The sequence below is a fragment of the Ranitomeya imitator genome, chromosome 1 (assembly GCF_032444005.1).
Source record: "Ranitomeya imitator isolate aRanImi1 chromosome 1, aRanImi1.pri, whole genome shotgun sequence".
In the NCBI taxonomy this organism is placed as follows: domain Eukaryota; kingdom Metazoa; phylum Chordata; class Amphibia; order Anura; family Dendrobatidae; genus Ranitomeya; species Ranitomeya imitator.
The window spans coordinates 962001616-962025762 of NC_091282.1; the positions used below are offsets into that span (position 1 = coordinate 962001616).

The following is a 24147-nucleotide window of genomic DNA, read 5'->3' on the forward strand; positions in this document are numbered from 1 at the left end:
AAAGCTGCGACACTCAAATTTTGGGGGATCCTTGTGTACAGGCTTTCCACATTAATGGAGACCAAGGAGAAGCCTGCCTGCCAAGTAATACCCCTAAGGACCCCTAAAAACTCATCAGTATCCTTAATATTGGAGGGAATGTCATGCAGCAAAGGACGCAATAACCAACCAATGTACTGTGATAATGGCTCTGGGAGGGACCCTATCCCTGACACAATGGGGCGTCCTGGTGAGGTAGTGAGGGACTTATGAATTTTTGGAATATAATACAGGTGAGGATGGCTTGGGAACTCTGGCAGCAGAATGTATCTTCAGTGCTGCTGAGAGTGACCTGACATATAAGAGCATCCTGCTGTCTCCTGAAAGTGCTTACAACCTAATTTTCATGAAAATGAACAAGTCATGGATCTCCAATGATTTTTTATACCCCAGTCACAGACTGGGTAGAATAGGTGATGGTCTTGCTTTAAATGTCATTCATTTATCTCAAGTTATTGCAGTCTGTTGCAACTTTGCCATAACTTCTGTACCTGCTGTTGCTATTGCAGCTGATGTTAGAAACAATGTTTTGAAATGTGGAGACCCAAGTTGGGTCTCCTTCTGGTAGGTTGCCTATAGCAGAAAGTGTCAGAAGCCTATTGTACTGTTTCTACTCTGTGAAAATTGATGCCACTTAGGGGTGTGTGACAGTATTTTTTTAAATGTGGAGATTCCAAATTGGGTCGCCATCTGATGTGTTGCCTGGATAAGTAGGTCTCCCAGACAGTACCTGTGTTGCTTTCATTACATTTTTCTAGCAAAAGTACTTTAGGAAAGTGATGTTTGTGTCATCTAAGTGTGGTTGGAAAAAAGGAGGCATTACATGAGGTATCAGGGCTCCCAGCTAAGAATGCTTACACTGCTCCCTTAACCACTAGGTCCTCATTGAAACTTCAATTCAAAGCTTTAAATTCCGGCCCAGATCCTGATATTTCAAGAATGGCCCATGACTGATTGCTGCTGCAGTGCACCATAACATTGTGGGTGTCAGGTCCGAGCATTCCTACATGAACACTTTCCTGTATAGTGGATTGGTCATCGTGGGCCAGTTGAATGGCCACCAAGATCTCCCTATCTGACCCCCTTATACTTTTATCATTAGGGTCATCTGAAAGCAATTGTCTATGCTGTGAAGATATGAGATGTGCAGCATCAGAAACAGCGGATACTGGAGGCCTGTGCCAGTATTTTTTCTGCGGTGTTGCTCTCAGTGTGTCAAGAGTGGAAGAAGAGGTTTGCATTGACAATCCAACACATTGGGCAGCACTTTGAACACATTTTGTAAATTTTCATAAACTTGTAAATCACTCATGAAACAATAAAGTTACTTTAAAATCAAGCAAACATTGGAAAAAGTAAAGTTTGATCCAAAATGGCCGACTTCAAAATGGCCACCATGGTCACCACCCATCTTGAAAAGTTTTCCCCTTCCGATATACTAATGTGCCACAAACAGAAAGTTGATAGCACCAACCATTCCCATTTTATTTAGGTGTATCCATATAAATGGCCCACCCTGTACATTTTAGTATTATAATAATTATTGTGTCATTTATATTTTATAAAAAAAACAAACAAAAAAAACAAAGTATTGTGGCTTCATTCTCTACAGCTTTCGATAGTTCATTTCTTACAGTTTGATTTTCGAAATATCATATCAGAAAGTCTTCTGTTGAAAGATCAGAGTTATGCCATTGTGGTATTAAACAACAAAAAGGAAACATATGAAATGAGAGTTGCTATAGAAACCCTATCAAGGAAGGCTTCTTACAAAACTCTAGTTTTTCCACTATCCAGATGATAATAGAACACTGATATACTGTACTTGTAACTCATGTTATTAATGTCACAAGTGGTATGTATACCCTTTCAGGAGTTTCAGTTTATAAACATTCAAGATTGCAGAAAATTCCGCAAGTTGTAGTATACAGAGTAGCATATTTCTGTGCCCCATAATACAAGTGTGACTGTTTTGAGTTTATGGCTTCTATGCATATCTCTGTATCTCTATGCTTTCAGACTACAAACAAACCGTATTAAAGGGGTTTTCCAGTACTTTATATTAATGGCCTATCCCCAGGATGTCATCAACACTAGATCAGTGGGAGTATGACACACCTCACCCCTCTGATCATCTGTTCTTGGTGCCAGTGGCGGCCAGTTTCAGAGTAAAACTATGCAGCTCTGCAACTGTGTATTAGGAGTCACACTAGAGCATAATACGGATGAGTGCTATTCGATAAAAAATTGCATTGCACTCAGACCAATGTTAATCTATGGGGCAGCTCCCATCATACGTTGTTTTCTTGGCCGTATTATACGTGTGAGGGAAATCGCAGCATGCTGCGATTTGCACCGTATTTCGGCTGAGAATCACCAATGAAAGTCTATGAGTTCAAGAAAAACTTGCACACCACATGGACCATTAATGTGACTAGCGAGAAATACACACCGGTGTCCTTTAGAAAAGCTGGCAATTCATGTGCGGTGTACAGTAAAATCACACTGACAGGTTAGAGTAGAAAAGATAAAATAAATGTCTACACATAGCATAGGTATAAATATATATATATATATGTAGATATATATGTCACTGACACACAAATATTTATATTTCAAACCACTGACGTCACTTAGGCTGCGCAGACTCCCCGCCTGACTCGGTGAATTTGACAGCATGGCAAAATGTTCAAATACTTTCCCATGCCTTTCTCAGGCAGTTCATGTCCGGTCAGGCGGGGAGGCTGTGCAGGCAGCTTTTCATTCATTCCTCCTTGGTTTACAATCGGGCCAGTAGCATTAGCACCACTCCGGGTTGTAAACTAATTAACCCCTTGGGATGGATTGCAGCATGGGACTTGACTGTATGGCGGATAGGTATGGGATATTGTTGCTTTTTTATTTTGTTTTTTTTTTACAGAATAACGAGGGCTTGGATCGAGAGTGCAATAAAGATTGCAAACCTGTTTGCTTAATTATTTCATTAAAATACTTTATTCTTAATGTGTGTGTATTTTTTAACCTATTCATAAAATTGGATTAATAATGGAGAGGTGTCTTATTGACACCTCTCCATTATTAACCAGGCTTAACCTCTTTACCCCCCCCAAGTGTGGTTTGCAAGTTAATGACCGGGCCAATTTTTACAATTCTGATCACTGTCCCTTTGTGAGGTTATATCTCTGGAACGCTTCAACGGATCCCAGTGATTTTGACAATGTTCTCTCGTGACATACTGTACATCATGTTAGTCATAAAATTTGTTTTATATTACCTGCGTTTATTTGTGTAAAAAATGGAAATTTTGCAAAAATTTAGAAAATTTTACAATTTTCCAACTTTTAATTTTTATTCCCTTAAATCACAGAGTTATGTCACACAAAATACTTAATAACTAACATTTCCCACATGTCTAATTTACATCAGCACAATTTGGGAACCAACTTTTTTGTTGTTAGGGAGTTATAAGGATTAAAAGTTGGCCAGCAATTTCTGATTTTTACAACACCATTTTTTTTACTGACTACATTTGAAGTGACTTTGAGGGGTCTATATGATAGAAAATACCCAAGTGTGACAACATTCTAAAAACTGCACCCCTTAAGGTGCTCAAAACCACATTCAAGAAGTTTATTAACCCTTCAGGTGTTTCACAAGAATTTTTGGAATGTTTAAATAAATGAACATTTAACTTTTTTCACAAAAAATGTAGTTTAGCTCCAATTTGTTTTATTTTACCAAGGGTAAACGGAGAAATTGAATGCCAAAAGTTGTTGTACAATTTGTTCTGAGTATGCTGATACCCCATATGGGTATGGGGTAAACCACTGATTGGGCGCATGACAGAACTCAGAAGGGAAGGAGCGCCATTTGACTTTTCAATGCAAAATTGACTGGAATTGAGATAGGACGCCATGTCGCGTTTGGAGAGCCCCTGATGTGTCTAAACATTGAAACCCTCGACAAGTGACCCCATTTTGGAAAGTAGACCCCCTAAGGAACTTTTCTAGATGTGTGGTGTGCACTTTGAACCCCAAAGTGTTTCACTACAGTTTATAGAGCCGTGACAATAAAAATTCTTTCTTTTTTCCCACAAAAATTATTTTTAGCCCCTAGTTTTGTATTTTCCCAAGGGTAACAGGAGAAATTGTGTTAGGCATCGAGTTCCTGGCACTGCACAGGGGGAATCTTGAGCCATGTACGCTGCGGTATCCCACTCTTCTCCAGCCGCAGTGGAGTCTGCTCAGCGGAGACGTCGGTCCTAGTGCCTGGCCAGGACAGATGCTGCGCGTTGGGTTACTGCTGCCCTTCCAGGTTCAGCCATTGTAGCAAGTGCTGCTCAGCAGTGAGCAGGCACTCCCTTGGACTAACTCAGGGGTGGGCAATTAATTTTGCCATGGGGCCGCATGAGAAATTGGGAAGGTTTTAGAGGGCCGGACTAATATAATTAACTCATCTTTACCCAATACTGTAGTATACATATGCTATCTTTTCCGCCACTTTAGGTAGTATTCTCCATGTAGCCCCCAATTATTGTGTCACCCTGTGTATTCAACACTCCTGTGTCACCCTGTGTATTCTGCACCGTTTCACCCTGTGTATCCTGCACCCCTGTGTCTCCCTGTGTATCCTGCCCCCCCTGTGTTTCTCTGGATATTTTTCACCCCCATGTCACCCTGTGTATCCTGCACCTCTGTGTCACCCTGTGTATCCTGCACCCCTGTGTCACCCTGTGTATCCTGCACCCCTGTGTCTCCCTGTGTATCCTGCACCCCTGTGTCACCCTGTGTATCCTGCACCCCTGTGTCTCTCTGTGTATCCCACACCCCCGTGTCGCCCTGGGTATCCGGTGGCTGCACTATATGGCTGTGTCCCCTATATTACCCTCCATCTCTTATAAGTGCAGATAAGAGATGCCACCTCTGCCATTCACCCCCAGCCCAGAACACACGTGCTTCCTACAGGACTGGGCCCTGGCTCTCTGGAAATTGATGCTTGCTGGTTTCTCTGCTGATTCTGAGGATTGCTTTGGTTGGATTTCCCTGGGAGCAGATATGGACAACGGACACACAGGCTTCAGCTGCAGATTAGTGTCTTGTCATACCCGTGTCGTGTCCACCTCGGCATTAGGTAGTACATGGACGTGTACATTCCCTGGGTCTGCACCGTTCGTCTTCCCATCACACGTCCCCGCTGGCCTCCTCTCCACGGCTCTACTAGGAAATGCAGGAGTCCTGTCACTACCTAATGCCAGAAGGGCCGGCTCGGCCATGGGCGTGTGTGGATCGCTGTCCCTGATCCGGTTGTTTCTTTGTCAGTCAGGGAGCCATTTCGCTCCCCCTTATGAAATAACTTTCACTTTTAGGTGAGATGAATAATTTACATAGGCATCCTCCCTCACTCTCCCCAGCAACATAGGGACCCCCTCTCCCCCCGACAGCGTGGCTACTCACCCGAAGGAGACCACCAGCCAGCAACTTTCACTGCAGCACATCCCGCGTGGTGCTGCAGTGACGTACAGGGCCGGCCAGTGAGCACCGCCCCGCCACCAGCGTCGCCCTGACCGCCGATGCAAGATCACATGGGGACCCACATGATCAACGCATCAGACAGCGGGCGGAGTCAGTGGGTATGGCAGGGTGCAGTCAAATGACCAATGCACTCCGGCGGCCATCTAATCATGGGCTGCTCAGAAGCGTCTGGCAGCTGGCCGAGCGGTGGCGGGGGCGGGCCGTTTAAAATCATCAGGCGGGCCGGATGCGGCCGGTGGGCCGTATCTTGCCTAGGTCTGGACTAAGTCCTGATTTTCCCCTCCTGAGCATGCCCTGGGGAAGACCTCTCGTTGGAGGTCGGGGGTCAAACGATCGGGTCCTGTGGCAGCTCCTGTTGGTCCCCTAGGAAGGTCCTGAACTGCTACAGCTATAAAAGGTTCACATGGCCGCATGGCCATGCGCTAGTATCATTTGTGTTTGGCAGTTGCCAGTGGATACTCTGCCACACTGTATATAAGTGGTGTGAATCTATTTAGCCTTGGGGCTGTACACTCAGGCAGGCAGCTAGCATCGGTGGGGGCAATTACCCTTGCCTTAGCATCTGGTTCCTTCTTGTGTGTTGTTAGCACAGAAGGGTTCCAGAGCAAGCACAACTTTTAGATAGGGTTTTAGTCCCTATGTACAGCGTGACTCTGTGGGGCAACAGTGCTTGCTTTTATTTCACACAGGGTGAAGTTTAACCCACGTGTGAGCTCAGTGTCCATCCGCCATTACTTGCAGCAGGTATCTCTGCACGGTGGACCCTGGACTGCAAACGCACCTCGTATCTATCACCCTATTACTTGTTGCGTTCCGCTAGCCCTAACAAAATTGGAACCCAAAAGCTGTTGTTCAAATTGTCCTGGGTGCGCTGATACCTCATATGTGAGAGAAAACTACTGTTTGGGCGCATGGCAATGCTCGGAAGGGAAGGAGCGCCGTTTGGAATGAAGACTTAGATGGAAAGGTCTACAGGCATCACATTGCATTTCCAGAGCCCCTGATTTACCTAAACAGTAGAACCCCCCCACAAGTGACCCCATATTGGAAACTAGACCCCCCAAGGAACTGATCTAGCTGTGTTTTGAGAACTTTGAACCCCTAAGTGTTTCACTGCAGTTTATAACGCAGAACCGTGAAAATAAAAATTATTTTTTTTCCACAAAAAATTTTTTTAGCCCCCAGTTTTGTATTTTCCCAAGAGTAACAGGAGAAACTGGACCCCAAAAGTTGTTGACCAATTTGTCCAGAATACCCTGATATCCCATATGTGCGGGGAACCACCGTTTGGGTGCATGGCAGAGCTCGGAAGGGAAGTAGCGCTGTTTAGAAAGCAGACTTAGATCGAATTGTCTGCAGGCATCACATTGCGTTTGCAGAGCCTCTGATGTACCTATACAGTAGAAGCCCCCACAAGTGACCCCATATTGGAAACTAGACCCCCCAAGGAACTTATTTAGATGTGTTGTGGGAACTTTGAACCCCCAAGTGTTTCAGTTACAGTTTACAATGCAGAGCAGTGAAAATAAAAAATCTTTTTTTTTTCCAACAAAAATGATTTTTTTAGCCCCCCAAATATTTATTTTCCCAAGAGTAATAAGAGAAAATGGACCCAAAAGTTGTTGTCCAATTTGTCCTTAGTACGCTGATACCCCATATGTTGGGGTAAACCCCTGTTTGATGCACAGGAGAGCTCGGAAGAAGCACTGTTTTACTTTTTCAACGCAGAATTGGCTGGAATTGAGAAAGGATGCCATGTCACGTTTGGAGAGCCCCTGATGTGCCTAAACAGTGGAAACCCCCCAATCCTAACTGAAACCCTAACCCAAACACACCCCTAACTTTAATCCCAACCCTAACCATAACCCTAACCCCACCCCTAACCCGAACATGCACCTAACCCTAATCCCAACCATATCCTTAACCCCAACACACCCCTAACCCTAATCCCACCCTAGCCACACCCCTAACTCCAACACATCCCTAACCCTAATCTTAACCATAGCCCTAACCACACCCCTAACCCTGACACACCCATAACCCTAATCCCAACCCTAATCCCAACAGAATATATAATCCAAATCCTAACTTTAGCACCAACCCTAACTTTAGACCCCACCCTAACCCTAACTTTAGCCCCAACCCTAACCCTAACTTTAGCCCCAACCCTAATGCTAACTGTAGCCCCAACCCTAACTGTAGCCCTAACCCTAACTTTAGCCCAACCCTAAATTTAGCCCCAACCCTAACCCTTACTTAAGCCCCAACCCTAACCCTAACTTTAGCCCCAACCCTAACCCTAACTTTAGCCCCAACACTAAAACTAACTTTAGCCCCAACCCTAACCCTAACTTTAGCCCCAACCCTAACCCTAACTGTAGCCCCAACCCCAACCCTAACTGTTGCCCCAACCCTAACTGTAGCCCCAACCCTAACTGTGGGTGACAAAAGCCAGTACGCTTTCCAGTAGCGTTGTCTGAGGGTTATCTTTTTAGCAAGTGTTCCACAACAGCCCTCTGGCATACATGCACTGAAAATGGCACGTCTGTCTCCGACATGAGAGAAGTAAATTTCTCCTTGTATCGTGGATCAAGAAAGGTGCACAGCCAGTATTTCATGTTGCACAAAATATGTTTTATGCAAGGGTCTTGGAAAAGGCATCTGGACATGAAATCTGCCATGTGTCAAATGTTCAGTTTCCTCACCAGAAAGAACACTAACCGTCCTCTCCTCACAAAGCATAGCCTCCTACTCTTTCACCTCTTCAGGCCATCCATACTGGACAGGCATGAATCTGGGATTAGGAGTCCTCTCTGTAGTGCAGACAAAAAACTCCTTTTCCTCCTCCTCCTCCTCTTCCTCTTCCTGTTCCTCATCATCACCCAATGTGGCCTCAAAATATTGTGTGAGGCTGAGCTGTGTGGTATTAGCCACTAATAAATCTTGATCCATAGCCACCTGCTTGGCTTTCAAAGCTTCTTGAGATTCTACACCTAATGTTTTTATAGAGAGAGTAGCGTGATGGTTTTGCTGACAATAGCATCATCAGCATTTACCATCTTGGTGCAGTACTAAAAGGTTTGAAGAACCTCACAAATGTCATCAATCCACATCCACTCAGCAATTGCTATGTATGGGGGCTGAGTGTTACTCTGACGGGTATTGAGAAGCTGGAATTCAGACACTGCTCTCTGCTGCTCACAAATCCTTGCCAACATATGAACCTGCGACCTCAACACATTTATCTCTATCTATATACAGTATATATATATATATATATATATATATATATAATTTTGCAATATATACATATATACATGTAAATTTGAAGGAAATAATGAAATAATGTCTCATAGCATTTGCACTTAAAAAAAAATTTGATTTGGCTTGGCAAGTCTTTTCAAAAATCTGTAAAACCCGTGCAATAGTCTGACAACATTATTCCCAGATACCATTTGTGAGTCGGAAAGGCATGCATGCATCTTCTCCATGCTGTTCCGATTTAGTTTTAGCTCTTTACAAACAATTTCAGCTTTTTTCCCATGCCCCCAGACCTGTTTTTGGGTCCAGCTGAAAAGTATTCGGCTTTTCCATTGACTTGCATTGGATTCATTGTTCGGTATGAATACATGGATATTAGAAATTATTTGTGCCGATTTTCCCGAATCCAAATATTTCACTATTCGATCATCATTAATACCTTTCTTCATTATTTCAGATATAACATGAGAACAAAAGTATTAGGCTATACCTCCTTATCATTGACTTTTGGGTGTTTTTCTGTCCATATGCCACATATGTATATGTCAAGAACCTAGCCATACAGCCTGCCTTTACAAACATCTGTGAAATAATGGATCATTCTAAAGAACATTTCAGAGTGGTACTGCAATAGAATATAACTCTTGCAGCAAATCAGTTCATGAAATTTCTTCCCTCTCTAGTGTTTCACTATCAAATATGGATTGTGTTATTGAAAAGTGAAAGTGCTGAGGAATGATTGCAACTCAGCCATAGAGTGTCAGATGATGTAAAGTTAAAGAGCGGGTGTGTAACGACATAGCATTTTTTCTTCATTAGGCCAGACATTTTTCTCAGCAGGTCAGGAGACATAGGTTATTTTTCATATTAGCCTGAACATTGACTCTTGAATTGATGTTTGTTACAGCTTATTGAGCTGATATCCGTGGAGGACAGGATCTCAGGGTCATTGAACAATTGATGTTTGCTAATATGTTGATTACGCATTGTACCAGTCCACGCAGCTTGTTGACCAGTAAATATTGTAGGAAAAACTATGCAAATTGGTTGAATACTCAAACAATGATAGTTGACCTCATGCCACCTTCTCCTTGACCTGTGGATGACTGTCTGAAGGACAGTTGTTAACTATAAAATGGGATCTGCCTTTCTTCACAGAGGGATGATTCAGGATGCCAGATTAATGGACCATGGCCATAGCTGGAGGAATACAGATCTGCTCCATTGACCATCACTGAAACCTCAAAGAGATTTGGAGAATCCAGGTTGGGACAATTAGGTCACCTGGCTCCATGGAGACATTTGGAGAAACCAGCTGGGGACAATCAGATCACCTGGTCCCATGGACACGTTTGGAGAAGCCAGATTGGGACAATCAAGTAACCTGGCCACATACCTCAATGGACAGTCAGCGTCCTTAACTTGTTATTACCTTTTCTCTCTAATTGCCTGCCAAAAGTGGAGTGCCAATGGTCGGGTAGTCAACCCTGGAAGCCCCTGCAACACTCGCTAGGGCCTTGGGGTACTTGGTACCGGGTTGGCACAGTTCTTAAAGGGGTGGTGATTGCAGCAACTGATCTGTTCCGAGGCCCTGTGCATGGAATTTAAGGGATGAGAAAATGATGTTGAGGAATTGGGAATGAAGTTTGCAGGGGAAAATAAAAGGGAATGTTCATGATGCCACCTGTGTTGTTCGACGATAAACGTGTTAGCCGACGCAGCTGTACATTCCTCTGGGGGCAGATGATAATGCAGCTGAGTTGCTGTAGCTCTCCACAGGTAGTGTCTGGTCCCCAGGGCAGTAAGTGGTGTGGGTGGCAATGTTACTAGAGACAGGTACAGGAGCAGAGTAGATGATGCAGTAAAAAAATGGAAGGACTCAGCTTGTTGCAGTTCTCAAGGTTTTACTCACAGTTCAGCCTCCCCAGCTGGGGTGCTGTGTCCTCCAGGTGTGAAGTCCAGGAAACTCTCCAGCAAGTTGGGCACCTGTCGAAAACTCATCTTTTATATATGCCTTTCCTGGCTGTCTTTCTGCACTGGCTATCTCCTCTCCTGCCCTTCGCTTGCCACCCAGTGTCTTAAGCCGGTGAAAGCGGATCTTGTCGGGTGATGTACTCTCAGTCCCCTGGACCCTCTGTGTCCACCTTTTTGGTGAGTAGGTGCAAATGTAGCTGCAGCACCTGCAATCACAGCAGCCCCCGGATTGTTAGCTGGAGCATGAAGTTTTCCCACTAATTCTTGGGCCGGTTTCCCTACTGCAGCCTGGTCCCTCCACCTGATGCTTGTCAGCCTGGAAGCGGGCCCCACGAGTGGCTTCAGCACTTCCCTTGGCCCTGAGACCCCTTCCTTCAACCTGTCAAAGCTGCAGACCTACAGGTCTGTTCTGCTACACTTACTTTCTCCGTCTCTCCCTCTGTGTGTGTCCCAGTGTGTCTAGCTCCCCCCTCTTTCCTAGCTTCTCTTTCTACTCCCCAAAACCCTTTCCTACCCAGACTGGGTTGAGGCCATCCTCCCCAAGGGTACACCCAGGTCTAAACTGGTGTGTGTTGGGTGTGAGTATTAGAGTTTTGTACAATGTTCCCTCCTTACCAGAGAGTTGGGGTAACACACCTCTGGCTGAGATGCAGCACTTCTGTGGCGACTGAACCTTCAGGGGCGCCACACCCCAAATTTGCACCTGTTTTCTCATCCTGGTGATTCAGTGGAAGGGTGACACTCTGTAATTTGCACCATCTTGTGTATTTGCTGGAACTATTCTATATGTAATTGTCTGTTGGTAGTTCAATAAAGTACTGCTACATTGTTTTACAGTAATGTTGTGTTTTCTGAGTAGTATTCTACTATTGGGAAAGGAGAGCTGGTGTTCAGTGGGTTGAGCACAGGTCCATGGGTACAGCAGATGAGAGCACCCACAAGGTGTAACGTCTGTCTGAAGTCACAGGCTCAAAAATGTTAGCTCAGATAGAATTGCCGCAAGCCACTCCGACTGGCAGATTCCAGAGGAACACAGCACTCTTTAACCCCCATACATGAAACTGGGATTAAAATGGGGTCTGGTGGATTGCTACCACAGAAAAGGTTATGTCTAGAAGTGCAAATTGGAGGTAGGAATGGTGAGCAAGCAAGGTCAAAGCTGAGAAGTTAAGTATATGCCAAGATCAGAACAAGGAGCAATTGAAACAACAACAAACTAAAGGTACCTTCACACTAACCAACTTCGTAACGATAACGATAGCGATCCGTGACGTTTCAGCGTCCTAAATAACGATATCGTTGTGTTTGACACGCAGCAGCGATCTGGATCTCGCTGTGATATCGTTGGTCGGGGCTAGAGGTCCAGAACTTTATTTGGTCGTTAGGTCGGCTTGTATCGTCATGTTTGACATTAAAAGCAACGACGCCAGCAACGATCAAAGGGGGGCGTCGCAGCGTCTCGTTCTAGCCAGGTAGGCGTTTAACATTACAAAAGGAGACACCCTCAGTCGTGATGGCAAGGGAGGTGGCAAAATTGCAAATCGACCCGCCTTTTACATTAGGTGACGTCTTTTCTTTTCAATTTTGATTAAAAAGGAGACGCTATAACGTACATCACATAAAAAAGGAGACGCCATACAATACTGACATTATAAAACGGGACGCCTTTTAATAGGATTTCATTTTAAGGAGATGCTATCGTGACATAACATAAACAAGTACATACCAAAACGAGACACCTTTTTATACATTACAAAAAGAGGGCTTTTCCAAAACATTTAATTAAATTAGAAAGGTGACGCTTTTCATTACAAAAGGTGATGGCCTGGGAGGTGTCATGTACATTAAGGGGCTTTATTAAGAGGGCTCTATAATTATAAATGAATACATTACATTAATTAAAAAAGGCCTGCAATGACTGGCTATGACACCGTCTTCCTGTGAACGCTGATTGGCCACAGCGGGATCATCTGTAGCTGCGTTCCGAAATATAAACCGCGACTCTATACAGTCCTGCCTTTGGAATCACTTTTGCGTCCTCCGCTACCTGTGCGTCCTATTTTGCAATCCAGAACTCTGCAACGTCTTCGTTCTGTGTCCCTCAACAGTGCTATCCAGAACTCTGCAACGTCTTCGTTTTGAATCCTATAAGAGTATCAACGGTACGTTATATTTTTGTGCTGATTGTTTCATCCGCCATGCAGCAATGGTAATTTATGTGTATTGTAGAGTGATGTATACGAGATCTCTGCAGAGATCCATTTGAGCTTGCAACTTTTTAAACAATTGCGCTGTTGCGCTTGTTGGCAGCCATTTTGAGCATTCAATTTCTTATTGTTATTTCTTTATTTCAGATGTCTGCCAATGACAACGAATTTGTGCGGGCACTCATTGATATGTACCGCTCCCTGCCCTGCTTATGGAAAATAAAGTCTGCGGATTATAGCAACCGCAACATGAAGAGAGCTGCATACGAGAAGTTAGTGGCCCTCCACAAAGAGCATCATCCCACAGAATCTGTGGATGAAACCATTGTGCGTAAGAAGATACAGGCTCTCCGCACAGTCTTCAAAAAAGAGCTGAACAAGGTTGAAAAGTCCAAGAAGTCTGGGGCCGGAGCCGACGACATGTATGTGCTCAAGTTATGGTACTTTGACCTGCTGGCATTCACACGGGACCAGGAAATCCCTCGCCCGGCCCAGACTGTGACAAGTCTTTGTGCGCCATCAGCTGAAGAGTCTCCTGACGAGCATGTAAGTACCCCGTAGCTTCCCTGCTTGTAGCATGCCGTGTGTCTTATATGTATGTGAGACTGCACGGTTTCCAATTATAATAATTCACATTTTTCATGTTTAATCCACCAGATAATAACAGTTTCCACTTCCTGGTCAGATGTCCAAACAGTCCTTCCCAACCTTAAAATGCTGTGTTATTGCAAAAGTCTACTATACATGTAAATTTTTTGTCTTCCGCACAATCGTGCAGTATAGCCGGCAAAAGTAGTTAAGCTCTGTAACCCCTGTGGTTTGCTACACTGTTCCTCATTGCTTCCCACACACGGGCATAGAGGTGTTGGGCAGGTGGGGGCTCTCTAGGGCTGATTTGTTTGTATGTTATTAACTTTTTATTTTTTTTCCTGTACTCGCAGGTGCCTCCTGAACAGCTCGATACACTGGAAGGGACCGATAGTGATACCCCTCATTCCTCCTCAAGCCCGTGTGTTGAGGAGCAGACATGCCAAAAGCAGCCATCTCGCAAAAGAAAGGCAACTGCGGGTCAACCGGTGGATCTCCTGGCACTGGCCAACAAGATAATGATCCAGCATGCCACAACCCGGCTCTCCGGATTTCCAACCTTCGTAGGGGAACGGTTAAACAGTCTGGACATTACCCAGCGAAGCAACGCGGAGAGATTGATACTTGAGGTGTTGAACGCGGCAGCCGCTGGCAAACTGAGTGACACTTCAATGATGACCATCAGCGACCATCAGCCCAGTGGCCAGCGTTATTGGGGGACCCAGCATTGGGAGCCCATGCACAGCACTCCTGTCCGCAGACCGGCCCCACCTCATTTGCGTTTCCGTACACCACCTCCACCCCCTTCTTTTGGTGACTATTTGCAAGGACCTTCTACGGCCACACAGCCGTACAGCGAGATGGACCCCTACTATCAGCAGCTGTAGTGTTCTTGGACAGAAAGCAATAGACTTCCGTTTCATAAGTACTTTATGCCTTCCCCTTTTTTTTTTTTTTTTTTTAACCTTTTGGTTAGTGAGCCACATTTTTCACAAGTTACGGTTGGAAGATGTTAATAAACTTTAGAAGCTTTACATGAAAAATTATATTTTGATTTATTGTTTACTGTGTCACATTATGTATGATTGAATATATATATATATATATATATGAATATATATATATATATATATACATATATATATATGTATATATATATATATATATATATATATATATATATAGCAGGGGTGTGACACATAGGGAGGGTGATGGGGAGAGGGATACACATGGAATGGCAGGGGTATATCACATGGGGAGCGTGATGGGGAGAGAGATACACATGGAATGGCAGGGGTGAGACACATAGGGAGTGTGATGGGGAGAGAGATACACATGGAATGGCAGGGGTGAGACACATAGGGAGTGTGATGGGGAGAGAGATACACATGGAATGGCAGGGGTATATCACATGGGGAGCGTGATGGGGAGAGAGATACACATGGAATGGCAGGGGTGAGACACATAGGGAGTGTGATGGGGAGAGAGATACACATGGAATGGCAGGGGTATATCACATGGGGAGCGTGATGGGGAGAGAGATACACATGGAATGGCAGGGGTGAGATACATGGGGAGTGTGATGGGGAGAGAGATACACATGGAATGGCAGGGGTATATCACATGGGGAGCGTGATGGGGAGAGAGATACACATGGAATGGCAGGGGTGAGACACATAGGGAGTGTGATGGGGAGAGGGATACACATGGAATGGCAGGGGTGAGACACATAGGGAGTGTGATGGGGAGAGGGATACACATGGAATGGCAGGGGTGAGATACATGTAGAGTGTGATGGGGAGAGGGATACACATGGAATGGCAGGGGTGAGATACATGGGGAGTGTGATGGGGAGAGGGATACACATGGAATGGCAGGGGTGAGATACATGGGGAGTGTGATGGGGAGAGGGATACACATGGAATGGCAGGGGTGAGATACATGGGGAGTGTGATGGGGAGAGGGATACACATGGAATGGCAGGGGTGAGATACATGGGGAGTGTGATGGGGAGAGGGATACACATGGAATGGCAGGGGTGAGATACATGGGGAGTGTGATGGGGAGAGGGATACACATGGAATGGCAGGGGTGAGATACATGGGGAGTGTGATGGGGAGAGGGATACACATGGAATGGCAGGGGTGAGATACATGGGGAGTGTGATGGGGACAGGGATACACATGGAATGGCAGGGGTGAGATACATGGGGAGTGTGATGGGGAGAGGGATACACATGGAATGACAGGGGTGAGACACATAAGGAGTGTGATGGGGAGAGGGATACACATGGAATGGCAGGGGTGAGACACATAGGGAGTGTGATGGGGAGAGGGATACACATGGAATGGCAGGGGTGAGATACATGTAGAGTGTGATGGGGAGAGGGATACACATGGAATGGCAGGGGTGAGATACATGGGGAGTGTGATGGGGAGAGGGATACACATGGAATGGCAGGGGTGAGATACATGGGGAGTGTGATGGGGAGAGGGATACACATGGAATGGCAGGGGTGAGATACATGGGGAGTGTGATGGGGAGAGGGATACACATGGAATGGCAGGGGTGAGATACATGGGGAGTGTGATGGGGAGAGGGATACACATGGAATGGCAGGGGTGAGATACATGGGGAGTGTGATGGGGAGAGGGATACACATGGAATGGCAGGGGTGAGATACATGGGGAGTGTGATGGGGAGAGGGATACACATGGAATGGCAGGGGTGAGATACATGGGGAGTGTGATGGGGACAGGGATACACATGGAATGGCAGGGGTGAGATACATGGGGAGTGTGATGGGGAGAGGGATACACATGGAATGGCAGGGGTGAGATACATGGGGAGTGTGATGGGGAGAGGGATACACATGGAATGGCAGGGGTGAGACACATAGGGAGTGTGATGGGGAGAGGGATACACATGGAATGACAGGGGTGAGACACATAAGGAGTGTGATGGGGAGAGGGATACACATGGAATGGCAGGGGTGAGACACATAGGGAGTGTGATGGGGAGAGGGATACACATGGAATGGCAGGGGTGAGACACATGGGGAGTGTGATGGGGAGAGGGATACACATGGAATGGCAGGGGTGAGATACATGGGGAGTGTGATGGGGAGAGGGATACACATGGAATGGCAGGGGTGAGATACATGGGGAGTGTGATGGGGAGAGGGATACACATGGAATGGCAGGGGTGAGATACATGGGGAGTGTGATGGGGAGAGGGATACACATGGAATGGCAGGGGTGAGATACATGGGGAGTGTGATGGGGAGAGGGATACACATGGAATGGCAGGGGTATATCACATGGGGAGCGTGATAGGGAGAGAGATACACATGGAATGGCAGGGGTGAGACACATAGGGAGTGTGATGGGGAGAGGGATACACATGGAATGGCAGGGGTGAGACACATAGGGAGTGTAATGGGGAGAGGAATACACATGGAATGGCAGGGGTATATCACATGGGGAGCGTGATGGGGAGAGAGATACACATGGAATGGCAGGGGTGAGACACATAGGGAGTGTGATGGGTAGAGGGAAACACATGGAATGGCAGGGGTATATCACATAGGGAGTGTGATGGGGAGAGAGATACATATGGAATGGCAGGGGTATATCACATGGGGAGTGTGATGGGGAGAGGGATACACATGGAATGGCAGGGGTGAGACACATAGGGAGTGTGATGGGGAGAGGGATACACATGGAATGGCAGGGGTGAGACACATAGGGAGTGTGATGGGGAGAGGGATACACATGGAATGGCAGGTGTGAGACACATAGGGAGTGTGATGGGGAGAGGGATACACATGGAATGGCAGGGGTGAGACACATGGAGTGTGATGGGGAGAGGGATACACATGGAATGGCAGGGGTATATCACAAAGGGAGTGTGATGGGGAGAGAGATACACATGGAATGGCAGGGGTATATCACATAGGGAGTGTGATGGGGAGAGAGATACACATGGAATGGCAGGGGTGAGACACATGGGGAGTGTGATGGGGAGAGGGATACACATGGAATGGCAGGGGTGAGACACATAGGGAGTGTGATGGGGAGAGGGATACACCTGGAATGGCAGGGGTGTGACACATAGGGAGTGTGATGGGGAGAGGGATACACATGGAATGGCAGGGGTGAGACACATAGGGAGTGTGATGGGGAGAGGAATACACATGGAATGGCAGGGGTGAGATACATGGGGAGTGTGATGGGGAGAGGGATACACATGGAATGGCAGGGGTGAGATACATGGGGAGTGTGATGGGGAGAGGGATACACATGGAATGGCAGGGGTGAGATACATGGGGAGTGTGATGGGGAGAGGGATACACATGGAATGGCAGGGGTGAGACACATAGGGAGTGTGATGGGAAGAGGGATACACATGGAATGGCAGGGGTGAGACACATAGGGAGTGTGATGGGGAGAGGGATACACATGGAATGGCAGGGGTATATCACATGGGGAGCGTGATAGGGAGAGAGATACACATGGAATGGCAGGGGTGAGACACATAGGGAGTGTGATGGGGAGAGAGATACACATGGAATGGCAGGGGTATATCACATGGGGAGCGTGATGGGGAGAGAAATACACATGGAATGGCAGGGGTGTGACACATAGGGAGTGTGATGGGGAGAGGGATACACATGGAATGACAGGGGTGAGACACATAAGGAGTGTGATAGGGAGAGGGATACACATGGAATGGCAGGGGTGAGACACATAAGGAGTGTGATGGGGAGAGGGATACACATGGAATGGCAGGGGTGAGACACATAAGGAGTGTGATGGGGAGAGGGATACACATGGAATGGCAGGGGTGAGACACATGGGGAGTGTGATGGGGAGAGGGATACACATGGAATGGCAGGGGTGAGATACATGGGGAGTGTGATGGGGAGAGGGATACACATGGAATGGCAGGGGTGAGATACATGGGGAGTGTGATGGGGAGAGGGATACACATGGAATGGCAGGGGTGAGATACATGGGGAGTGTGATGGGGAGAGGGATACACATGGAATGGCAGGGGTGAGATACATGGGGAGTGTGATGGGGAGAGGGATACACATGGAATGGCAGGGGTGAGATACATGGGGAGTGTGATGGGGAGAGGGATACACATGGAATGGCAGGGGTGAGATACATGGGGAGTGTGATGGGGAGAGGGATACACATGGAATGGCAGGGGTATATCACATGGGGAGCGTGATAGGGAGAGAGATACACATGGAATGGCAGGGGTGAGACACATAGGGAGTGTGATGGGGAGAGGGATACACATGGAATGGCAGGGGTGAGACACATAGGGAGTGTGATGGGGAGAGGGATACACATGGAATGGCAGGGGTATATCACATGGGGAGCGTGATGGGGAGAGAGATACACATGGAATGGCAGGGGTGAGACACATAGGGAGTGTAATGGGTAGAGGGATACACATGGAATGGCAGGGGTATATCACATGGGGAGCGTGATGGGGAGAGAGATACACATGGAATGGCAGGGGTGAGACACATAGGGAGTGTGATGGGTAGAGGGAAACACATGGAATGGCAGGGGTATATCACATAGGGAGTGTGATGGGGAGAGAGATACATATGGAATGGCAGGGGTATATCACATGGGGAGCGTGATGCGGAGAGAGATACACATGGAATGGCAGGGGTGAGACACATAGGGAGTGTGATGGGTAGAGGGAAACACATGGAATGGCAGGGGTATATCACATAGGGAGTGTGATGGGGAGAGAGATACATATGGAATGGCAGGGGTATATCACATGGGGAGCGTGATGGGGAGAGGGATACACATGGAATGGCAGGGGTATATCACATAGGGAGTGTGATGGGGAGAGGGATACACATGGAATGGCAGGGGTGAGACACATAGGGAGTGTGATGGGGAGAGGGATACACATGGAATGGCAGGTGTGAGACACATAGGGAGTGTGATGGGGAGAGGGATACACATGGAATGGCAGGGGTGAGACACATGGAGTGTGATGGGGAGAGGGATACACATGGAATGGCAGGGGTATATCACATAGGGAGTGTGATGGGGAGAGAGATACACATGGAATGGCAGGGGTATATCACATAGGGAGTGTGATGGGGAGAGAGATACACATGGAATGGCAGGGGTGAGACACATGGGTAGTGTGATGGGGAGAGGGATACACATGGAATGGCAGGGGTGAGACACATAGGGAGTGTGATGGGGAGAGGGATACACCTGGAATGGCAGGGGTGTGACACATAGGGAGTGTGATGGGGAGAGGGATACACATGGAATGGCAGGGGTGAGACACATAGGGAGTGTGATGGGGAGAGGAATACACATGGAATGGCAGGGGTATATCACATAGGGAGTGTGATGGGGAGAGAGATACACATGGAATGGCAGGGGTATATCACATAGGGAGTGTGATGGGGAGAGAGATACACATGGAATGGCAGGGGTGAGACACATAGGGAGGGTGATGGGGAGAGGGATACACATGGAATGGCAGGGGTATATCACATAGGGAGTGTGATGGGGAGAGAGATACACATGGAATGGCAGGGGTATATCACATAGGGAGTGTGATGGGGAGAGAGATACACATGGAATGGCAGGGGTGAGACACATAGGGAGTGTGATGGGGAGAGGGATACACATGGAATGGCAGGGGTATATCACATAGGGAGTGTGATGGGGAGAGAGATACACATGGAATGGCAGGGGTATATCACATAGGGAGTGTGATGGGGAGAGAGATACACATGGAATGGCAGGGGTGAGACACATAGGGAGTGTGATGGGGAGAGGGATACACATGGAATGGCAGGGGTGTGACACATAGGGACGTGTGACGATACTGCGGACTCCCAAGATTCATATGTCTGATACAGAACTAGAGTATGTTGTTTCGATAGATATATTTATTCCTATGTTTGATACAGAAGTTGAGTACTGTGAATAGATAGATATATCTTCATGTAGACATTGAAACATAAAATGACTTTAATGGGTCTTCAACAAAATGGTACACGAGAGCACATGTACCCCAAAGAATGTATTGCATAATACATGATAAAAGTTATGACAAGTAATGACAACAGTTATGTTACTGCTGAAGATGCTGCCATGGGACAGCCCCTGGCCCATTGAAAAAGTTACAGTACTTCTCCCTGCAGATCATCGCATCATCAGAGTTGCTTCCGGATCCCAGACTTTCCAAGTCAGAAACCCTGTGCTCGTCTAGACGCCATTCTCCCTGGGTTATATCTCCGTTTGCAGGGTCAACAGAGTCAACATACTGTGGAGGGCTGTATGCAGTGCCATCACGGTGGCGGAGAAAGTTGTGCAGGACGCAACAGGCAAGCACCACAGAGTCAATAGAAGTTAGTTTCATATTTAGTGCAGTGTGGAAAACCCGAAATCGGTTTGCCATAATTCCAAAAGCATTCTCCACAACGCGGCGAGCTCTGGAAAGTCTGTAATTAAAAATGCGCCGCTCCGGTGTCAGAGTTTTCTGGGAGAATGGCTTCAGAAGGTTAGGATGCAGTGGGAACGCCTCATCTCCGACAAACACAAAGTTCAGGTTTTCAGTAGTGTCGCTGTTGGGCGGCAAGGCCAGTTTCTGTTCTTTCAAGCGGTCACCAAAATCGGTGTGCTCCAAAACTCCGCCATCAGATACTCTACCATTGATCCCAACAGAAACACTTATAAATTCGTAGTTCGCATTAACGAGGGCCATGAGAATTACGCTGAAATAACCCTTGTAATTGTAAAAAAAAGATCCGGAGTGTGGTGGTTGGGTTATGCGGACATGTTTCCCATCCAAGGCCCCACCACAATTAGGGAACTGCCATTGCTGATGAAATCCCTGGGAAATCTGTTTCCAATCATCCGTGGTCTCCGGGAAAGGCATGTAACTGCGGTGTAAAGCAGAGACAATTGCTTTACATGTCTCTGGGATGATGACGGTGAGCAGGGATCGGGAAATAGCTGCGCAGTAATGCAAGTCTTGCATAGACCTGCCAGTCGCCAGGAACCGCAGCGTGACAGCCAGCCTCTCATCCACAGGGACAGCAGCTCGCATTTTTGTATTTTGCCGCCTGATATAAGGATCCACAGCTGCAAGTAGCACTCTAAAGGAATCCTCCGACATTCGAAGGTAGTTCCTGAAGTCTTGCGGGTTGTTCTCCTGGAGTTCCCTTATAAGGCCCATATGGGACAATTGATTCCTCTTCTGCAGCCACTGTTTGGTCCACATGCGGCGCTGACGCTTAGCACGATTCTTTCGCGCTTGAGCCTCAAGCTGGTTGTGAGATTCTACCAACAAAGCAGCCGCTACAAGCACAGGAACATCTGATCTAGACATGGCAACCTGAAAAAGAAAAAAAAAGAAAAAAAAAATTAGTACATATGATTAGCTAAACTGACACAAGACATCCAATACTGTTACGTAACGTTCACACATGTTTATTTCTTTTTATACTATATTATGGCTATGTTCACATTTTCTATACATAAGTTACATTATGTTAACACAACAACCATACTCAATGAATACCCAAAAATTACTGTACAAGCCGCTGAAAAACAAACCAGTACGATGAACGCTGCAGCTTAATAATAGGAACGCCAAAAAGAGAGTTCTGGAGCCGGCATCACAACAGCGACGCTGTGCATAAACGGAGACGCTATAGCGATGCGGATCGCGCGGCGGCAATGCAGAGTCAAGGACGTCCTCTGGGCATGGCTAGGCGTTGCCGTGCGTCTCAATTTCTAAAATGGCGGCGAGACAGCGATCTGCTCCTCTGGGGCAGACTGAGGTCCATTTTTTTGTGGCTCAAATGGATGCCCTTGATTACGAGAGTCGGGAGAGTCGCCCTGCCCACCCCAATCTCCATAAAAATGAGGTCCTGCGCCGCATTGCCAGTTTGATGGAGCGGAGATTTGGTATCCACCGCAGTGCGCTGCAGCTGCGGAAGAAGTGGGCCGATCTCTGCTACAAGCAGCCACTTCTTCTGGCAGAGTTGCTGGCGGAGACAAGGCGAGGCAAGTACCAGTATGGGGTATTTGGGTGACGCACGGTACTGTGAGGGGGGAATTGGGAGACTCGTGCTCGTGGTTGCCAACTTGTCCTGGACATGCCACTTTGTTCTCATGACCGTTTTGACTGCGCAAAATCCGTGATTGAGTGCTCACGTCATGGGTTCCAGAATCTCCTCCCCCCACGTGGAACTCAACACGTACAAAATGTGTCTCATTGAGACCATTCCACTGTCCCTGAGGTGTGACTTTCCTTTCTAATGATACGCAGCACCCCCCTTGGTAGCGTTTCCCGTCTTTTGTCATCATGGTTAGCTGGCTGCGCCGGTGCATCCGCCCTGCTAGAAACAACGCCCCTCGTTGTCATATTTATTTTGTCAGCGAGGGTGTGGTTTATGGGCACGAGCAGTGCATATGTTCGCCTGTCTTAACTCATCTCCTTCCGCCTTCTTCAGACTGTGCGGCCTCCTGGCTGTGGTAGGCGATAAGGGATCAGCTGAGGCCGCCCAGTCTGGAGCAGGTGTAAGGACATGTGTAAGCGGCAAACCTATTTACTGCACAAGGCCACGAATCCCAGCCACGCAGTGTGATTTTTTGAAAACACACTGTGGGTCTGGGATTCATGTCCATCGCTAACCGCAACGGCCGACATGAAATGAGGTCAGAAGACAGGAAGCGCTCACAGCGCATGGCCAAGGGATCACAATAGCGCAGACTCCTGTACAGCAAATAACAACGCTCAGGAATCTGCGCCCAGTACCTAGGTGCAAATTTTGACACCTGTGCTGCGTCTCCTTAAAAAGACAAGTCACGCCTCCACAACTGTTTGACAGTATAATGGGCTAAATAGTGTACGTGTTTTAGTCAGCGTGTGCAAGGAGCAAAACAAATAGAGCAACCTTTTACTTGTGCAGCATTAATGCTGCACAAGGTGTGGCTCTTGTACCTTGCAACACCTGAGGGAAGGTTAAAGGTAACCTTTGAAATTGGTTCAACTAGGCTTCGGCCTACACTCTGCTCCTCTCCTGCTGACCCTGGGCTCAAACACCGCCAGTTTCTGCCCGGACATGCTAGCTGCACAGAGAGAAACACCAGCCAATGTGTTAGTGGGGTTCAGCACCGCCAGCTGTTCCTCTGCTGTGTAGTCGGCATCGTGTCCAGCACAAGCCACGCTGGCACAACTGACCAAAAGCTGCCACCAGTGCAGGCTTCGGCCTACATTTTGCTCCTCTCCTCCTCCTGCTGACCCTGGGCTCAAACAACGCCAGTTTCTGCCCGGACATGCTAGCTGCACAGAGTAAAACACCAGCCAATGTGTTAGTGGGGTTCAGCAACGCCAGCTGTTCCCCTGCTGTGTAGCCGGCAACGTGACCTGCAAACGCCATGCAGGCACAGGAACTGAAATTAAAGGGAACCTGCCCCCCACCCCCCCAGGTGTTTCTATGTATAACAGCCACCTAGTACAGCAGTACTGCTGCA

General features: G+C 47.1%; 1 protein-coding gene across 1 annotated transcript in view; it reads left to right on the top strand.

Moving 5' to 3' along the window:
* Nucleotides 1-14487, top strand: part of LOC138651998 (uncharacterized) — a 119302-nt gene extending 104815 nt beyond the window's left edge. The window contains exons 3-4 of the mRNA XM_069742713.1: nucleotides 13160-13558; nucleotides 13954-14487. Coding sequence (XP_069598814.1) covers nucleotides 13160-13558; nucleotides 13954-14487 — 933 coding nt within the window. The remainder of the gene's footprint in view (nucleotides 1-13159; nucleotides 13559-13953) is intronic.
* Nucleotides 14488-24147: the final 9660 nt, after the last annotated feature.